The following is a 16,233-nucleotide window of genomic DNA, read 5'->3' as shown; positions in this document are numbered from 1 at the left end:
GTCTGTGTGCATGTCCTTTTCCCCAGGCAAAAGCCCCATCTCATCCATTCAGTTCCCCACCCCTCTGTCATAATCCCCCCCCCCCCCCTCCCCGTCTCCCCCACCACTCAACTCTTGCCTTTTCTTTCCCGCAGCCCTGTCGACGAGACGTCTGTGTGTACCATACACTGATCTCAGCAGACACCTGTTCCACCCACTCCCTCCTCCTCATCTTTTCCTGCTATCTACACACACATACGCAAACATGCATACGTGTCTACATGCTAGAAAGGGGATGAGGGGAAAGTGTGAGGCAAAATGCTCCAGTGAATAATTTAAGTCTCTACAGCAGGGAGCCAAAATGGAGCCTGTCATCCTGACAGATCCATTCAAACAGCAGAGTTGGCATCCTCACTACCTGGAATCTGATACTGTGCTTTGATATGACAGACTTATGAATAACTTCTCATGCCATTACATTTAAACTACAAAACTATATCTTCACTTAAAATGCTATTCTGCTTACAGTAAACTTCAAAAGGGTTTAATATACCTCTGCTAGGTCATTCCAAGAAAAAGTAAAAAAAGGAGGCTGCTAGGGGCTGGGTTTTTGTGATGTGAAAACAGCAATAACCAAAGTAATCCACAAATACAAATAAAAACAAAAGGAAATTCCTCTACAAGTTCAGTAATGGGTTAAATAAAATTATCAAAACAAAATTACAGAAAATTATGAAATACCTTGTGGAAAAATCTATTAAGCGATCTATAGAAGCAATCTTCCTCTAAACATGTTGTGGACAATGCTATTCTGACCAACTAAAATACCCACAGTTTTAAATAAAAAGACATCTTTTGTGGAGTTATTACTAAATATGTCTATTTTGTTCTCATCTGACCACAGGACCTTTTACCAAGCCCCCGCTGGATCATTGACATGGTCATATGTAAACTTCAGACATGCCTGTAACTTTGCTGGCTTGAGCTCGGGACCTTGTGTCACTGTAGGACATTAATACATGACAGAATACTGTGTTACCAATGGTAACCTCTCTTCATGTCATTAAGCAGGTTCTGCTGTGTAGTTCTTGGCTGATTTCTCACCTTTCTCAAGATCATTTATGCTCAACAAGGTGTGACCTTGCATGGAGCCCCAATGTGAGGGGGAATGACAGTCATCATGAATTTCTTTAGTTGTTTCCTTCCCACCAAGCTGCTTACCTATTGCCCTGTAGACCATCCCAACCTTGTGGATGTCTACAACGTTGTCCATGGCACCCTTACAGAGCCAGGGAAAGGTAAAGGTTGGAGTTTGGTTGATTGCATGTGTGGACAGGTGGCTTTTATACAGGTAACACGCTCAAATGGGTGCAAATAACACATGTACAGAGTGGTTGATACGAGAGATTCTTAAAGATGAACTAGGTCTGTTAGAGCCAGAACTCTGGCTGGTTGGTAGGTGATTAAATACATAATTAATACAATAAAATGCTAACTAATTATTTCAATATCATAATGTGATTTTCTGGATTTTTCTCACATAAGTGATGTATACGTACGTTAAACATTACAGACCTCTCTATTCATCAGTGGTGTATCATATTTATTTTACCTGTTGTCAAGATTTTTGATAATTTCCTACACTACCATTTTTATATAATAAATATCGGGCATTTTACAGGCGATATGCACATTCCTAAAGCGCCCTGAATATGAGACAGCATTTAAATATGAAACCCATCCTTCTGAAACCGAACCTGTACAGCAGTATGTTCAAATGTGTCAGAACTGAAGGATAAAGGAAAAGCAAAGAGACCTGAGAGGAAATTGTAGAGAGAGAATCATCATTGGGTCAAAAAGAGGCCGAAGCCACTCACAGTTCAATGGCTTTGTTCCACATGATGACGTAGCCTGAGAGCATGAAGGACTCCACGTTGACAATGTGGATGTTCCCTCGTTCTGTGCCGATGTACAGCCATTTACTCTGGAATGGCAGGTGGCAGAAAGTTATTCTGTGGAGAGATAAAGAAGCGACAACCATTAGAGACGTCGACACAAATTAAGGGAAACTGTTTGGTTACCAATGGAAAGCTCTTGGAAATCACTTAGTGTCTCATAAGCGGTGACAAATTATGCAAAACTTCGAGAGGATTATTTACCACTCTGACAGGTCAGAACAGTCAAGATTAGAGTGGCAAACTAAAGAGGGCTTTAGTCAGCCATTTAGACCCCTTTTCTCGACATCCACAGGACACATGAGGGCAAGAGTCAAACGTAATTCTGCTGTTCCCAGTATCTCCCCCTTTCATCCATCCATCAGACTTAGGTTTAATGAGAGGTTATAAACCCTTCCCCTCCTTAGCCGTGGATGTCCATTCATCTTCTCATCCCTTTTTCATCATTGTGTTCTTTCATCCATCCTCCCGTAGAATGATAATGTGCAACCTTGGTAATCCAGCATGCTAATATTTCAAGGTCACTCAGCTCCTCCAGTGATCCGTCTGATTCTGCACTGCGGTTTGAAACACAGCTGTAGACCTCAGTAGCTCAAAACGAGACCCTGAAGTACCCCCTCCCTCCCAAGTGTGGATATACATTTATGGATCTCCACACTAAGGATTGGAGAGAAAAAAAAAATAAGCCTGACACCTTTATTTTTAGATCACATCATCTTATGATGTAGCAAGTAAATGTTTCCTCTGCAATAATAACTGATCAGGCGCTACCGAGCAATTGCATTGTTTAAGACATGAAAATTACCATTTGATTTTAAATTCAGATTTAATATCAGTACGCTTTTGTGTCTCAGTAACAGTGGTAAACTGATTATAGTGTATAATTCTATGATATTCAACATTTATGGATCACATTCAGTATGCCGAATGTGCATTGGCTAAAGTTTAGCCAATGCACATTCGGCATACTGAATAAATTGTCTGTAAGTAAATAAATGTAGCAACAGTTTGGAAACACAAAAATTGCTTAGAAATACCAGAACAACAAGAGGTTCATTGTTCAATATAGACCAGATCCATATTTGAACTTGAGTAAGTGCTGATTGTATGTGTTCAGTAATTGGACAAAAGTTTAGTGTCAAACATTTCATCACTTTGTGTACTACGTGGTACTTTCTACGCAGAAGATTCTGAAAGCAGACATTTTTTTTTTACAGCTGACACTTGTGATGTCACGCTGTAATGGATCTATTGAATTGAAAAACTAGGAGAAGAACTTGAGGCCCAGTTTGGTACATTTTAAAAAAGCAAGATAAATCTTATTCCATTCACACAAAATGGGCTGAAATTCAGTAAATCATTTGGGTGAATTCTGTTTTTATAAAACAAAATTTATGCTGTAAGTCAAGGCAAAGCTGTGCAACCCAGGCAGCTTCAGTTGGGACTCCAGCTCCGATTTTGTCCAGGTATGACTGCTAGTACCCAATGCTATGTTCACACTGCAGGGAAATGTGACCCAAATCCGATCTTTTTGCCCATATGTGACCTACATCACTCTTTTTCCCGGCAGTTTGAACGGCCCAATTCCGATCTTTTCACCCCTAAAAAAGTCTGATTTGTACCACTTCCATATGTGGTACTAATTCGGATACGTATCGGATTTTCTCTCTAAGCGTCCACAGTCTGAAGGTCATGTCACATTTTATCCATCTCTCACTCTCCTGTCTCTCTCTACACATCCACACACAGTAGTAGCAGTTAGCGCTCCATAAAAGACCATTGTTAATCACTGTGCAGCTTTCTTCTCCCATTGAACAACAGCTTTCTAATAGTAACAAAGAGAGATATGTTTTGTTTTTTTTAACAAAACTTTATTGGACACATTTACATTTACCATTACCTCCGCAAACAACATGTTACTCTGTGACATCTCCTTTTGTTACTGCGCATGAGGGTCGCCTTGCGGTCTTGAACCGTCCAGACAGAAGTCTGATAGTGGTCGCATTTAATAGTCGCATGAATGGCCACCTCAAAAAAAAAAAATCTGATTTCAGCAAAAAAATCTAAATTGAACATCAAGACCTGCAGTGTGAACGAAATGTATTCTTTGTTTGTTTGTATTGTTTCCTGTAGAAAAGTACTTCTAGAGCAGCAAATATGGTTGCAAATCTGAACATGAGATTGCATTGTTTTGTAGTGAACTGCAAATGAACAAAAACAGGCACAATTGGTCCTAACTCTACCCATTAGAGGACAGCAGGAAGCTTCCAATATGATCATTGGTATGAGTTGAATTTGCATTAACAGGCATTAGTGTTAGAATTTGTGACAATAACCTAGAAACAAATAAAACACAACCTACCTAGGTGTAAGTTAGTAGAATTGCAATAGTATGTGTTAGTTACACTTTAAGAAGTCATAAAAAGGACACATGACTTCTAAATTCTCTACACAAGGAGATGCATGTTATGGCTAAAATATCGTATTTGCAAATGTATAAGCCAGTTTTAAAAAAGCAAGACAGCTGATCACAAACTGCAGAGAAACAGGATTCCAACTAACAGGAGCATGAGGTTTCATGAAAGGTGGAGCCACTCTTGCATCAGAGGAGACCAGATCTAAAAAAAAACAAAAAAAAAAAACTATCAAATGTGACAACGAGATTGTTTGCGAGGGACAATGTGGGACACGTTACCAACGATAATCACGTTAAAATTCCAATTTAACACAGATCTCACATTACATTAATCAATCTTTGCTTTTCCTATAGTTCACAACAAGAAACCTGCACAAGTTTATTTAAAAAAAGGAATTATTTAACTTTTTGGAATCTTAATAAAGTTCTAAGTTAATCAAAAAAACTTTACGAGCTTTTATACTGAACCATTTTTAAAATTTTATCAGAAACTTTTGTGTAAAGTTAAATATTATTATTAATGATAAAATTATTTGTATTATTAATCTTGGCTGCTGTTCACTTTTCTGTCTGGCAGGCATCATTGGATTTGAGCAAAAATTAGTCCATGTGTGCAGGAGCCTTTTTCAGCTGTGCGTTTCTTAGGCGCCACACTCTTAGTGTTGCTTAATATGCTCCCATCCATGAAAAAAGAAGATATAAATAAATAAACGAATCAGTCAAATTTCACCAAAAGGTCTTTGAGAATCACCTTTCACTGGCCTCACACCCAGTTATGAACGGGGCCATACCATCTGTTGTAGCTGCATTTTTTATTTGACTCAGCTTCCATTATATTTTGTACACATTCAAATCCCTTATCAGTTCTATTTTATTGTATGAGCATCATGTGCAGGTTGACGCTGCTTCATTTTTTGATTAACAGCTGCTTATTTGCTTTCTATAAATTGCAGATAAGTGCTATATATATATATATATATATATATATATATATATATATATATATATATATATATATATATATATATATATATATATATATATATTAGGGCTGGGCAACGATTAAAATATTTAATCGCGATTAATCGCCCTGATTAATCGCGATTAATCGCATTGTATTTACAAACTCCAAGAATGAATTCAAAAGTAGTGTAAAGAGCACTTTTATTTTAATGTTCTGCTGCCATATGAACAAAAGTGTTGTAACATTTGTAGCACTTATTTTATACTGGATATTTTCAACCCATCTATTGAATTTAGTGCACTACTTGATCTTTTCTTCATAAGAGAACAGCAAGCACTGCAGCCAAAATATGGCCTTTTTTGACCTGCTGTATATTAGCCAGTCCCTAAGTTTGATGTATCATGAAACTGTTGACCTTTTGGGTTTTGTGGTTTTTATTTTATTATTACAATTAAATAATAATAATAATAATAATAATAATAATAATAATAATAATAATAATAATAATAATAATAATAATAATAATGTTATGTTCAGTGTTTTTTCGCTAATCCACCTCTTATATATTTCAATCCTTATGTAATTTTGTCTGTGTTGTGTGCACCTGCCTGTTGCTTTAATCCTATAAATTTCCCTGTCGTGGGATAAAAAAAGGATTAGCTAATGTTATCTTATCTTAAATAACACTTTTTAATATATGTACTGGGTTCTTTCAAGGTCTTAATTACATGTTATGTGTGGGCTCCAGTAACATCCATTCATCCATCCATCCATCCATCCACTGATCTACCTGGATGTTCCCTGGAGGACTGAAACGCCTCAGTCAGAGACGTCTGTGGGTCTGTCGGGGCAATGAGAGAAGTTTCGTCTCCTCTCTCCGTTTCTGGGGCTCGACGTTTTCATGTTTTTTCACGTGCTTAGATAAATTTGTTGTGTTTCCACTGAAATGAACCGGCTTTTTACAAAACATACAGCTTGATTTCATTTACGGTATTAAAATAAAGCCAAACGGTGCTACTTCCTCTGTTCATGTTTTTTTCGCTGCTGCGGTCTCTCTCAGCTGTTTCTTTGTTAAGTTTGTGTGAGAGCTGAGTGGGCGGGCCAGGCTGAGCCTGCGTGCTGATTGGCTGGCGCCGCTGAGCCATGTACGAGAGGGGAGGGGGAGCGGGAGAGTGCTGCCGTGACAGCGCGCTGCAGTCAGCGCGCCTGCTGACTGACACTGACTGAAAGCATGTGAGCAACATGCGTTAATGCGCGATAAAATAAATATCGCCGTTAATAGTGTAATGAATTAACGCGAAATTAACGCGTTAACTTGACCAGCCCTAATATATATATATATATATATATATATATATATATATATATATATATATATATATATACATACATACATACATACACACACTTATATAATTATTATTTTCTTTTCAGAATTTCACACATTCAAATGCGGTACATTGTTTCGACTGGTCGGACACGGTGACAGGCGTGACAAGTACAGCACAATCCCATACAAATTGGGACATCTGGTCACCCTACTTGCATCTGGTAAGCAAGTAATTGTATCCGCCAGTGCCCCTTTAACAGACGCAGCAGATCTATGCAGCCGTAAGTTCTGCTTTTCAGAAATATTATTCTATGAAATACAAACTGTGTGCTCTCAGAGACTATTTGTTTCTCAATTACGTGCCTGTAAAAGCTTGCCAGTTTGTGTACAACACACTTCCCAGCGGGTGATATGCATTCATGTCCTCTGCATACATTCTGCATGTAAATATCCGTTGCATAATTTTGCCTTGTGTCTGCGCATGCAAGCTAACTGATTAAGTATTCTGAGAGCCAGTTTGAGAGGGCAAACTGAGAGGCAGTGTCAGGAGCATAATTATATAAATTTGCTGGCAATTTGTCGGTGTGTGTGTGTGTGTGTCTCTGTCCACTACACAGTGTGTGTCTGCTTGTGCAAATATGCACCCAATTGTTTGTGCATACACGCGTCTCCTGGTAAAATCTCCAGCTTCAAGTGGTCACGACACACAAAGGCAGCTGCCAGCTTGCTGGCCCAAGGCCATACACATTGCCTCAGAAATGACAGACGCCTGCCACACAGCTCAGCTCTGAGACTAACTGCACTGTGGGCTAGACATATGAGAGCATGGTTCACTGCGAATGAATTAAAGAGACAGGATAATTCAGAAAATTGGCTTTTGTGATGTATGGTTTTATGCCCTGTTCCTAACGACATGGCTGATTCTTAGAATACTGAAGCCGTTCAAGCATTTAAAAAAAAATAAAAACTTGCACTGAAATTGTGCTGCATCTAGCAAAGCTTTCTTTATTTCAGAGATACTCTTACTAAGCTGCAGTTGAGTCTTGAGTCACAACTGCTGACACAAAATGAATATGATTTGTTTCATCTAATTAAGGCTTGCCAATTGTGCTGTAAGACGGCAATTTTATAAATTGGACTTTTTTTTTATTTAAATCCATAATTTATTCAAACGTATTAAACAGTGTGATGATAGCAGGGGTAGATGCGAACAGGGATTTACAGAACCAATCTAAATATTGATTCAAACACAATGCTAATTGTCACTTAATTAGAAGTGTAGAGACAATGGCCAGAAAAACATGATACAATCTATTAAGACCTTGGCAAAATGAAGACGTTTTTTGCCACTAATATAATCTGTGCCGTTTGCTGACACAACAAAAAGTTAACTCTGTAGAGATAATTAGATAACACTATGCTACAAAACTACATATACTGTACATTCATATACACGTGCTGAATAATGATTATAGATAGATAGATAGATAGATAGATAGATAGATAGATAGATAGATAGATAGATAGATAGATAGATAGATAGATAGATAGATAGATAGATAGATAGATAGATAGATAGATAGATAGATAGATAGATAGATAGATAGATAGATAGATAGATAGATAGATAGATAGATAGATAGATCAATCTTAGTGGATGTTTTTAAAGCGACTTTCCACGGTTCGCCAAAGAAAAAAAATGTGGCTTTCTCAACAAGAGCTGCTTTTCATTTTCAGGAAACGAAAAACACCATTGTAAGGGTCTGTTAAGAAGTGCACTCAATGCAGTAGCTAAAGGCATGAGCTAGAAACTGCAAAAGACATGCAGGTGTAGCTGTATATAGATGTGTCCTTGGTGAATGCGATTTAATGAATAAGGAATATAATACAAGCAAACACCAAAAAGTCACTATACAATTATCTGTACATAAACAGTTTGAAAGCATCTCTTTGCTGACTTGCACGGTGCTTTTAAGTTATTTTGAGCTTACAAGTGTTATTTTCAAAGGAAACAAAAATTCCCCAATATCTCCAGGAAGTAGGCAAAAGCGCAGGAATCCATTTTTTACTTATGACGCAAGTTTGCATTTCCCTTCCCCCACAATTACATCCCATCTTATCACCCTCTTTGACGATATGGCATCCACTTCGGCAGCGTATTCCTACAAGGCGAAGAGGTGACGAGAGCGTCCTACGCCAGAATGACTCGGCAGGATTTCTTTTGCACTCCCTACATCCCCGCACTCCTTCCCACATACTGAATCACTGCTCTCTGGCTGAGGCCCAGTCTGTCTAAACTCCTCCTCCTCTCATCCCTTCTCTTTTTGCTCCTGGAGCCTGTGATCAGATGTGAGTGGATGCTGACGCTTCCTGCAGCAACGCTTTCCACCATCAGCTCGCATTCTGGTCAAAAGGGAGGAGAAAATAATAGACTGTTGGATGACAAATACTGGTTAATAATACTGAAAAAAAAGCTTCAATAATTACAGGAAGTCCAGCTATCTGCAAATATTTTAAAAGAACTAGGTCAATTATGTATAAATCTATATCCCTGTGCAGACAATACTAATATTTTGCAAACCTGACTTTAGGTGTTGTGTTTGTGCCAGTGGTCTAGGTTGAAAAAAATACTTTTTAAATAAAAAAATGTGCTTCAAAATGGAGAGTGATAATTGGAAAAACTGAAAGAACAAATATTTCAAATCATACAATAAGTATGCTCACTAAGCTTTTGTACACCAAACATGCTTTGGAAACAACAATAACAGTAGCTGAATTTTGACTGTTTTGTTTTTTGCCACTTTTTGCAGGACTTGCTGTTTACTCATATTAACAAAGGTGAATTATTAGGAAAAAAATAGTGTGTGCTGTACCGATCCGTTGTAGTGAAGAGAGAGCTGAGCCAAAAGGCGAAGCTCTCGATTTACCCGGATAAGCGGAAGACAACGGACACGGACGGTGTGTGTGTGTGTGTGTGTGTGTGTGTGTGTCGGGGGGGGGGGGGTGCAGACTACACTTCCAATTTTTGTGCTGCGCTTTATCTTCCGCTTATTCGGGGTCGGGTCGCGGGGGTAGCAGCTTCAGTAGGGAGGCCCAGACGTCCCTCTCCCCAGCCACTTGGGCCAGCTCCTCAGGAGGAATCCCAAGGCGTTCCCAGGCCAGCTGAGAAACATAGTCCCTCCAGCGTGTCCTGGTTCTTCCCCTGGGCCTCCTCCCGGTGGGACGTGCCCGGAACACCTCACCAGAGAGGCGTCCAGGAGGCATCCTAACCAGATGCCCGAGCCACCTCAACTGGCTCCTCTCGACGTGGAGGAGCAGCGGCTCTACTCTGAGTCCTCCCCGGATGACTGCTGCCCGCGTCCTCACTAAGACTAAGAAAGTAGAGCACATAACCCCAGTTCTAAAGTCCTTACACTGGCTCCCTGTATCTCAGAGAATAGACTTTAAAATACTTCTGTTAGTCTATAAATCTCTAAATGGCTTAGCACCTAAATACATCACAGACTTATCAGCGTATAAACCCTCCAGACCACTCAGGTCTTCTGGCTCCAGCCTACTCTGCATACCTAGAACCAGAACTAAACAAGGAGAAGCAGCATTTAGTTCCTATGCTCCACTTATCTGGAACAAACTTCCAGAAAACTGTAAAAGTGCAGAAAGCCTGAGTTCCTTTAAATCGAGATTAAAAACACATTTGTTTAGAATTGCCTTTGAATGTTCAAGTTAAAATGTTTTACTGTTTTCAAATGTTCTTTTTTGTTTCTACACTATCCCTACTTGCTTTTATTCTGTTTTATTTTCCAATATTTTAATCATGTAAAGCACTTTGCATTGTCTCTGTACTGAATTGTGCTATATAAATAAATTTGCCTTGCCTTGCCTCACCCTATCTCTAAGGGAGAGCCCAGACACACTACTTGTGACCATAGATGAGGGTAGGAACGTTGTATTTAAATACAAAAAATGAAATGTACATGTTTCAGGTTGAAAATAAAAATCAACTAGAACACCCTGCCAAAGTGACAACTGCAACTTAGCAACCTCTGGATTTCTCACTCATCCCTTAAAACCCATCTGTCTCACTCACTAAAGTGGTGATGATGAACAGCTCATCCGCGCCTTTGTCAGTCTGTACCTGTCTGCAACATTGGGAAGCTTCTTTATTTCCATTTAAATGCCAACACATTTTTAAGGAATATGTATTTGTGGATTGAGCAAGAGTCCAGTATGTGGGCTACATTAAAACTCGCCAAGTCTTCCTTGCCAATGCCAATCATCTTATTCAGCTACTGACACTTGTTTGGTGTTGTTTACTGGACTGAATGATTGGCGTTACAAGAAACAAGACATATTAGTAATGTAATCAGTGTTTCTTTTTCTTTGAAAAACAGGAGCCACAGAAGTATTTTTTATAAACAATTTGGTAACCAGTAAATTAACAAAAAATGTCTAACAGTAAAAAAATCTATAAACCTTTTCACTGTTGGCACAAAGATTTGTCTGAACTAAAACTGTTAATATCATTTTAAAAATAAAAATAAACCTAATTTAAAGGTGCATGGCCACATTATTTGACCATTCTTTTAATTTATACGTCAGTAGCTCACTATGGATGCATACAAAGTTTTTTATGAAAGATGATCACGTCCTGCTGCCGTATTAGTTATGTTGTTTTTGCTCAATTTGTTAGTAAATAAAATTTTTTGTTTATTTACGATTTTAACGGATGTACGTGCTGCGTATGCACAGCAAGGGATAAAACAAGGAAGCGGCTAATGGCTATTAGCATCTGCCAGCGAAACAATGCAAAATGGTCCAATATCCAGTGGAAAAAAAACAAAAAAAATATGATTCCAAGAGGGAAAAGACTGGATTGTCGCTGGGAATACAGTATGAATGTTGGTGTTCACTGAAGCGGACGCGAAAGCTGCCGATTGCTCAGATGTGACCACAGAGTTGATTGACATGAGTAAATGTTCTGATATGACACAGCAGTTTTTGTAGATCGGTTTATTTAATTAATAATGGTTGGTTTTAGATCATGCCGAGCTGCTAATTTATTGAGAGGCATTTCAGAGGGTCAGGCTCGGTCCAGCATTATTTAAAACTGATTTATATTTTAAGCAAACTGGTATTATGATAGTTCTGCGATACTGCCGCTAGGAGTCGCCACGTCTGTTTATATTTGTTAATCGCACCCGAGAGCAAATTATCAAACACTATCAAGAAAGAGGCTTGGTGTATAGAACCTTAATTTATCATGATCAAATGGTTTTTGGTCTTTTTTTTAATAAGAATATTACGTGGCTATATACCTTTACGTTTGAAAGAAGGAGAAGGTAGAATTACCCTAAACAAAATTAAACGGTGTTCCATGCTGAAAAATAATCTTTGGTGGTCCTTTTTATTTTACTTTAAAAACGTGTACAGATTATGTTTTATTATTATGTTTTATTAACGCTTAACATGACAATTTTGTTGCGCGTTAAGAAAGGTACTGCTTATAAGGCTGAGCTTGCCTTAACGCCTCGGACTGAAATAGTCTCTCGGAGAAGAATTGAAACGTTTCAACAAAGAAGAACCTACTCAATTTATTCTTTTTTTACTACCTGGATTATTGAGATGCATTAGAACATATTTGCCAATAACTAGTAACCATAACATTAGGAAATGTGGTGCTGAAAGTCTGTTTGGTCCAATACAACTCTCAATAGAAATACAAATATAATACAAGATCTTTGAACTTTAACTTTGAACTTTATAGTGTGAAGTAATTTGGAGATTTTGTTAATTAACATATAAAGTAACAATTATCCAATTTATACCCAAATAATATCACTTCTGTGTGTTCAGGGAAGAAACATTTATTTCAAACCTTCTCTTGTGTTTTTTTTTTTGTTTTTTTCTATGGCATGCTGGTCCAGTGGCAGTTGTGGTTGGGCAACTATTTGCTTGTTGATTTTTCAAGTTGGTTCCTTGTCAACTAAAACTTGACAAGTTCAAGTCACATTTTGAACAAACAGTCCGGGAGGGGGATAAGAGCAAAGATAAAAAGATGGGACAGAGTGTCAGATGGGGACCAAGGATTTTATTAGTTTTACAGCTCTGTCTCATTCAATCTTGTATGTCACTGTTAAAACCTGGTGACACTGTTTCTAGGCTTCACTTCAACCATCACGCTTAACTGCAGATGACATTTGGAGGAAATATAAAAGCATGATAGTTTGTGTGAGAAACATGTTCCAAGAGAAAGCGAGGAGGGGACATTGGCAAAAAATAAATAAAAATAAAATAAACAATCAATCAGGAAAGTGATATGTGCTATGTGCTTCTGCCTTAAATGGGTTCACAACCTTTCCCTTATTTTGTCCATTCTGGGTCCTTGAGGAATAAAATTTGTTCTAGTTATGATAAAATTAAATCTAATAAATGCAGGTGAATAAGCCGAAATGACAACATCAAGGGAACAAATTGAAGGAGCTAACTTTGTAAAGTTGGCACGGACCATTGTGATACAGATTCTTTCTTATCACACAGGTGAATGGATGTTCCCCCTTACATTTGCACCTGGGTGAATCTATATTCACAAATAACTTCCAGTTATGATTACATCAATTTTTTTATTTAACTGTTTGCAATAATTTGCATTACATTTCTATGGAAAAGTCATCTGGCTGTGCCTCATTTGCATTAACTACAGACACCAATGGACCAGAGTAGGCTGAGTATTTCAAATTGATTCAGATACAATTATGCCTTTGGCGCTGGTCTCCTTTTCCACTTGTCTCTAGCTTTCCAGAGAACAATATTACTGCCTATTGAAGTAATGAACATGGTAAACTGCTCCATCTTAAAAAAGGCACACGGGGAGACTTTGAGAGACAGGGTTACGGTAGAAGAGGCAGAGCGGGAACACTCCTTCCCTTATGCGACTTAAATTACTCAGGCAAGGCTGCTTCATCTGGTTCCTTCTACCTTTTGACACTATATGGCACTGGGATTGCGTCTAGGCCCACCTTCATGATTTGGAAAATGCTCCTAGGTGACTGCTGTGCAACCCTTCAAGGTTTTGTTATTAGCTGGGGAAAATGCTGTATCTCTCCGTTAGGTTACATAACACTACGAGGAAAACCAACACTGCCTCACATTAATTACTATAGAATTCTCAAATGCCTCAGAGACATGCTTGTCTTCCTGCTCCCTTTTGCTCTGTATCTTAGTGCATCTCAAGCCCACTGACGGAAGCACAGGAATGCTTTTGTAACGTTCACAGCCTCTGCTGTGACTCCGTGTCTCTGCCGCTGACGTCACTCTCTGCTCTCTGAGCGGCTCTATCAATTATCTCCTGATTCTCAGCACCTGTGACTGCTCTAATTACCCGGCTGCCACACCTGAGTGTCGCTCTATATAAACCAAGAGTACTGGCGCCACATTCTCAAAAACCTCTGTGTGTGTAGACCAGGGGTCACCAACCTTTTTAAACTGAGAACTACTTCACTGGTGTTGTGTCATACAAAGGGCTACCAGTACTGGCCTTTTAACTAGAAGAGTCAGAGTTCACCCTAACTTTATGTAAAATAAACACATTTCTCATGCTTTGTTATAGATGTTGTCATTTTTAAATCTATATAAATACAAGTGTGAATAACCAGGAAGAATAATGGAATAAAATACAGTTTTAGATGCAGTTCACTGGTGGATTGTGCTTTTTTTAGAACAGGCTCGTGGGCGCCACATGTGGTCTTCGGGGGCTACTTGGTGCCCGCGAGCACCATGTTGGTGACCCCTGGTGTAGACCTTCCAGCGTTCTTTGACTGCCTTCCTGTCAGTGACTCTGATTGTTTTTGATGCCTTTTGTCAGACTCTCCTGCTTGGTTCTCAGTATCTGGAAATGACCCATGCCCGTCTGCCTGTATCTGCCTCTCTGGTTAGCCCTCCTAATGTTGGATCATCTCTAGATTTCTGACTCTGGACTCTGCCTGTTGGAAATATCTTGGATACTTTTGCCTGCCTCTGTCGCTCTGTGTATGACCCTGGACTGTCGCTGGATCACTCCCCCTGCTTCAAGTCCAACAGTGGAAATGGAGAATTGTGAAAATACCAAACACTTCCTGGAACCGCTTACTGGATTCTGTGCAACACTTCGGCTTCAAGTGAGGTTAGTGGCTTTATTTGAACATTCAATACTTCCCACAGTTCAAGTTATAGCCACTAACCTGCTCCTCTCTCTTTCAGAGGTTTCCCATACTGGCTACACCTATTACATCAACAAAACTGCTAAATGCTCAGTCTGTTTGGTTGAATTCCCAGGTCTATTTCTGAAACCATTACAGCTTTGGGTTTTTTGGCAGATATTGATTGCCCTGCGGCCCGGTACTGTACCATAAGTCCCAAAGCCTTATGGTACAGTACCAACGGTTGGGGAGCACTGGGTTAAAAGACCAAAAAGCAACAGATCATGCTGCCATCCAGGGAATTTAATGAATAGATTTCTCCACTGCAACGTAAGAGTAATTTGCATTCCCATCAAAAAAAAAAAAAAAAAAAAGATTAATGCGCATTTTGAAGAATCACATTAGAAAACGTTGATGGGAACGCAAAATTCAAATTCTCACTGAAGTTTACAAACATTTTTATGCTCGATTGAAATGGTTTCTGACTTTTTCGAAAAACATTAAATGAGCTAAAGAGGAGATGGAAAAACATTTGTTGAATTACTTCTGACATAGCAAACATGACTGATCGGCTGCCAGACTCTTCCCGGATGTTCCCATAGCGCTCAAACAGCTGGAAGCAACAACAGGTATGTGTGGGCCGATAATTAAACCCAAGCATTTCTTTGTTTCATCCATGGGAAAAAAGATATACATTGAGGTTTTAAATATTAAAATTACTGATCTGTGGTCCGTGCTAGTAAGCAACCCGACTTCCTGTATATTACAGCCAACGTCAAAGCATGAGGCCATTTGTTTTTGTGTCGCCCGGTTAATTTGCTACATACCAATAGATGGAGTCCCACTGATTTGCATTTTCTTTTTTGTGACATTTTAAACGTTTGCTCAAAATTTGCATGTGAATTGGATGGAAACATGGTTATTGCCAGTTATCACCTAATTCTTGACCGCAGTTCTGACCAAGGTTTGCAGAACCAGTTGTCCAAGTAGTGAACAGTTTGTTTATCAAACTGGGTCAGCTTGGTTTGGATAATGTTTTCCAATATGAATTAAATCATCATTTGCAAACTGCATGCACTGTTTACATCTTAAGCGTGACAAACAAGTAAAAACAGAAAAAATGCTACAAGGAGGATAAAAACCTTTTACAGTACTGTATCTATGGTGAGATGTTTCTATATAGTGCAACTCCTTTATGCTCCAACATTTCAATGAGTGCGTCTGTTTCTTTGCTTTTTCTGTCTGAAGAGAAGAAAAATAAGTTGTGAAATATAGATAAGAGACTAGAAGCAGTGAATGCCAGGGGACATCTAAATGCTTTTTCAATCACAAGACACTTGACAAAAGTGTGCGAAAAAACATCGACTGTGGGTGTCAAACAGATCCCTGATGGGCTCATCGACATCTGAAGCCAC

The 16,233-nt window shown here is 38.8% G+C and overlaps 1 protein-coding gene across 4 annotated transcripts in view; it reads right to left on the bottom strand.

The window, feature by feature from the left end:
• Nucleotides 1-16,233, bottom strand: part of stxbp5a (syntaxin binding protein 5a (tomosyn)) — a gene marked incomplete at its 5' end in the record, with an annotated part of 148,761 nt that overhangs the window by 75,175 nt on the left and 57,353 nt on the right. For all 4 annotated transcript variants that reach the window (XM_036147391.1, XM_036147392.1, XM_036147393.1 and 1 more), the window contains 1 exon segment: nt 1,857-1,991. In XM_036147391.1, coding sequence (XP_036003284.1) covers nt 1,857-1,991 — 135 coding nt within the window.

Source organism: Fundulus heteroclitus, chromosome 15 (assembly GCF_011125445.2).
Source record: "Fundulus heteroclitus isolate FHET01 chromosome 15, MU-UCD_Fhet_4.1, whole genome shotgun sequence".
Lineage (NCBI taxonomy): Eukaryota > Metazoa > Chordata > Actinopteri > Cyprinodontiformes > Fundulidae > Fundulus > Fundulus heteroclitus.
The sequence above is the reverse complement of the archived record's forward strand: the minus strand, read 5'-3'. Positions and strand labels throughout refer to the sequence as shown.